The sequence below is a fragment of the Cyprinodon variegatus genome, unplaced genomic scaffold, assembly GCF_000732505.1.
Source record: "Cyprinodon variegatus isolate N-32 unplaced genomic scaffold, C_variegatus-1.0 Scaffold57, whole genome shotgun sequence".
NCBI lineage: Eukaryota > Metazoa > Chordata > Actinopteri > Cyprinodontiformes > Cyprinodontidae > Cyprinodon > Cyprinodon variegatus.
In genome coordinates, this window is record NW_015150510.1 from 584,642 (window position 1) to 586,510 (window position 1,869).

Sequence of the window (1,869 nt, forward strand, 5' to 3'; positions counted from 1 at the left end):
GTTTTATTAATTGCATAATATTCTCCAGTGATCTACAGCTCTCACTGGATCGGTTCGCAGTCGAGTGTGAAGCAGCCGGGATGAGGATCAGTGCCTCCAAATCAGAGACCATGGCCTTGAGCCGGAAAAGGGTAGAGTGCCATCTCCGGTTGGGGAGGATGTACTGCCCCTAGTGGAGGAGTTTAAGTATCTTGGGGTCTTCTTCACGAATGAGGGGGAAGATGGAGTGGGAGATTGATAGGCGGATTGGTGCGGCGTCTGCTGTGAAGCGGACCCCGTACCGGTTTGTTGTGGTGAAAAGAGAGCTGAGCCAAAAAGCAAAGCTCTCGATTTACCGATCGATCAAGTTCCTACCCTCATCTATGGTCATGAAATCTCGATCATGACTTAAAGAACGAGACCCCGGATACAAGCGGCTGAAATGAGTTTTCTCCGTAGTGTGTCTGTGCTCTCCCTTAGAGATAGAGGGAGGAGCTCAGTCATCCAAGTAGAGCCGCTGCTCCTCCACATCGAGAGGACCCAGTTGAGGTGTCTCGGGCATCTGGTTAGGATGCCTCCTGGACGTCTCCCTGGTGAGGTGTTCCAGGCACGTCCCACCGGGAGGAGGTCCAGGGGGAGACCCAGGACACGCTGGAGGGACAATGTTTCTCCGCCTTGGGGTTCCCCTGGAGGCCCAAGTGGATGGGGGAGAGGGACGTCTGGAACCCCTACTGAAGCTGCTACCCCTGCGACCCGACCCCGGATAAGCGGAAGAAGATTGAAGGATATCATAATATTCTATCTGTGATTGTTTTTTTTGTGGCTGCAGCATTCTATGTTTGCATTCATTTGTTGTGGAGTTTGCATTGCACGTTTCTGCAGCTCAATCTGTCGTTTCCTGCAGGTTTACACCTGTTGGCCACATAGATATTACAGCATTGGGACATTCCCAGTAAAACCCAAACGTTACCTTAGCAACCTGTTCCAGCCCCTTCAGCAGGAAGGCGTAATGTCTCAGAGTGGACAGCTCAGATTTAGGGACCAGCAGGCAGTAACAGACATGCAGGGGAACCTCCTCCTTAGCAGCCAGCTGCTGGGCGCGGATCAGAGCCCAGTTATCTGATGGAAACAAAGGAGAGATGATGAAGCAGAAGATGAAGCAGGTCTATATCCCAGGTGTGGAGCAGCTCTCACCCTGCACCCTCTGGTCTCTCAGCATCCAGTACAGCACCCCCTCTGAGCCCTGCTTCATCTTCTGGCTGTCAGTCAGGAACCTCTGCCGCTTCTTGTTGAACTTCATGTCCTTCTTCTCCTCCCTCTGCTGCTTCACCTGGCTCTCCAGCCAGCCTGCAGCCTTCTCCTCCTTGGGCTGCTTGGCGCTGGGCCCCTGCTCTGCTGCAGACGGAGCTTTGCGCTTCTTATCAGACATGTTGCCTCCGATAAATAAAGAGCTGGATGGGAGGAAGAGGAGCGATGCTGAGCGAAGCTGGGTCTGAACTTTGGAGAACCGCTGAGCTGCGAGGAGAGGAAACCTGCGAGGAAACGTTACCTTTAAAAACAAACAGTCCGAGTATCAATGAACCAAACAGCGCAGAGACGCAGACCTTCTGCAAACACCGAGCAGCATACACGGAGTCTACCGGAGGGAAGCTTTGTCTGCAGCTTTCTGTGGGAAACAGCTGTAATGTATGGAAAACAGCAGGAAGCTAACATGAAACAGCCGCATATGTAACCCGCTGCTCTTTACACAACCGCTTACATGAGCACGTTCGCTGAGAGCTTTCGTAACTAGTAAACCCCGCCCACAAGCCCGACACCCACTCACAAACGATCCTGATTGGATAGTTCCTCCCATATCTCAAACCCATTTCCGGTTTAATGCATGCAAAT

The 1,869-nt window shown here is 52.3% G+C and overlaps 1 protein-coding gene across 2 annotated transcripts in view; it reads right to left on the reverse strand.

Moving 5' to 3' along the window:
* LOC107082592 (deoxyribodipyrimidine photo-lyase-like) overlaps positions 1 to 1,778 on the reverse strand; it is a 12,085-nt gene extending 10,307 nt beyond the window's left edge. The window contains exons 1-3 of one of the 2 annotated variants that reach the window (XM_015371360.1): positions 1,584 to 1,778; positions 1,174 to 1,511; positions 950 to 1,098 (exon numbers count right to left, since the gene is read on the reverse strand). In XM_015371360.1, the coding sequence (XP_015226846.1) occupies positions 950 to 1,098; positions 1,174 to 1,511; positions 1,584 to 1,606 (510 nt within the window). In that variant the 5' untranslated portion in view covers positions 1,607 to 1,778. The other variant, XM_015371361.1, reaches the window with a different exon arrangement.
* Between the last annotated feature and the right edge of the window lie 91 nt (positions 1,779 to 1,869).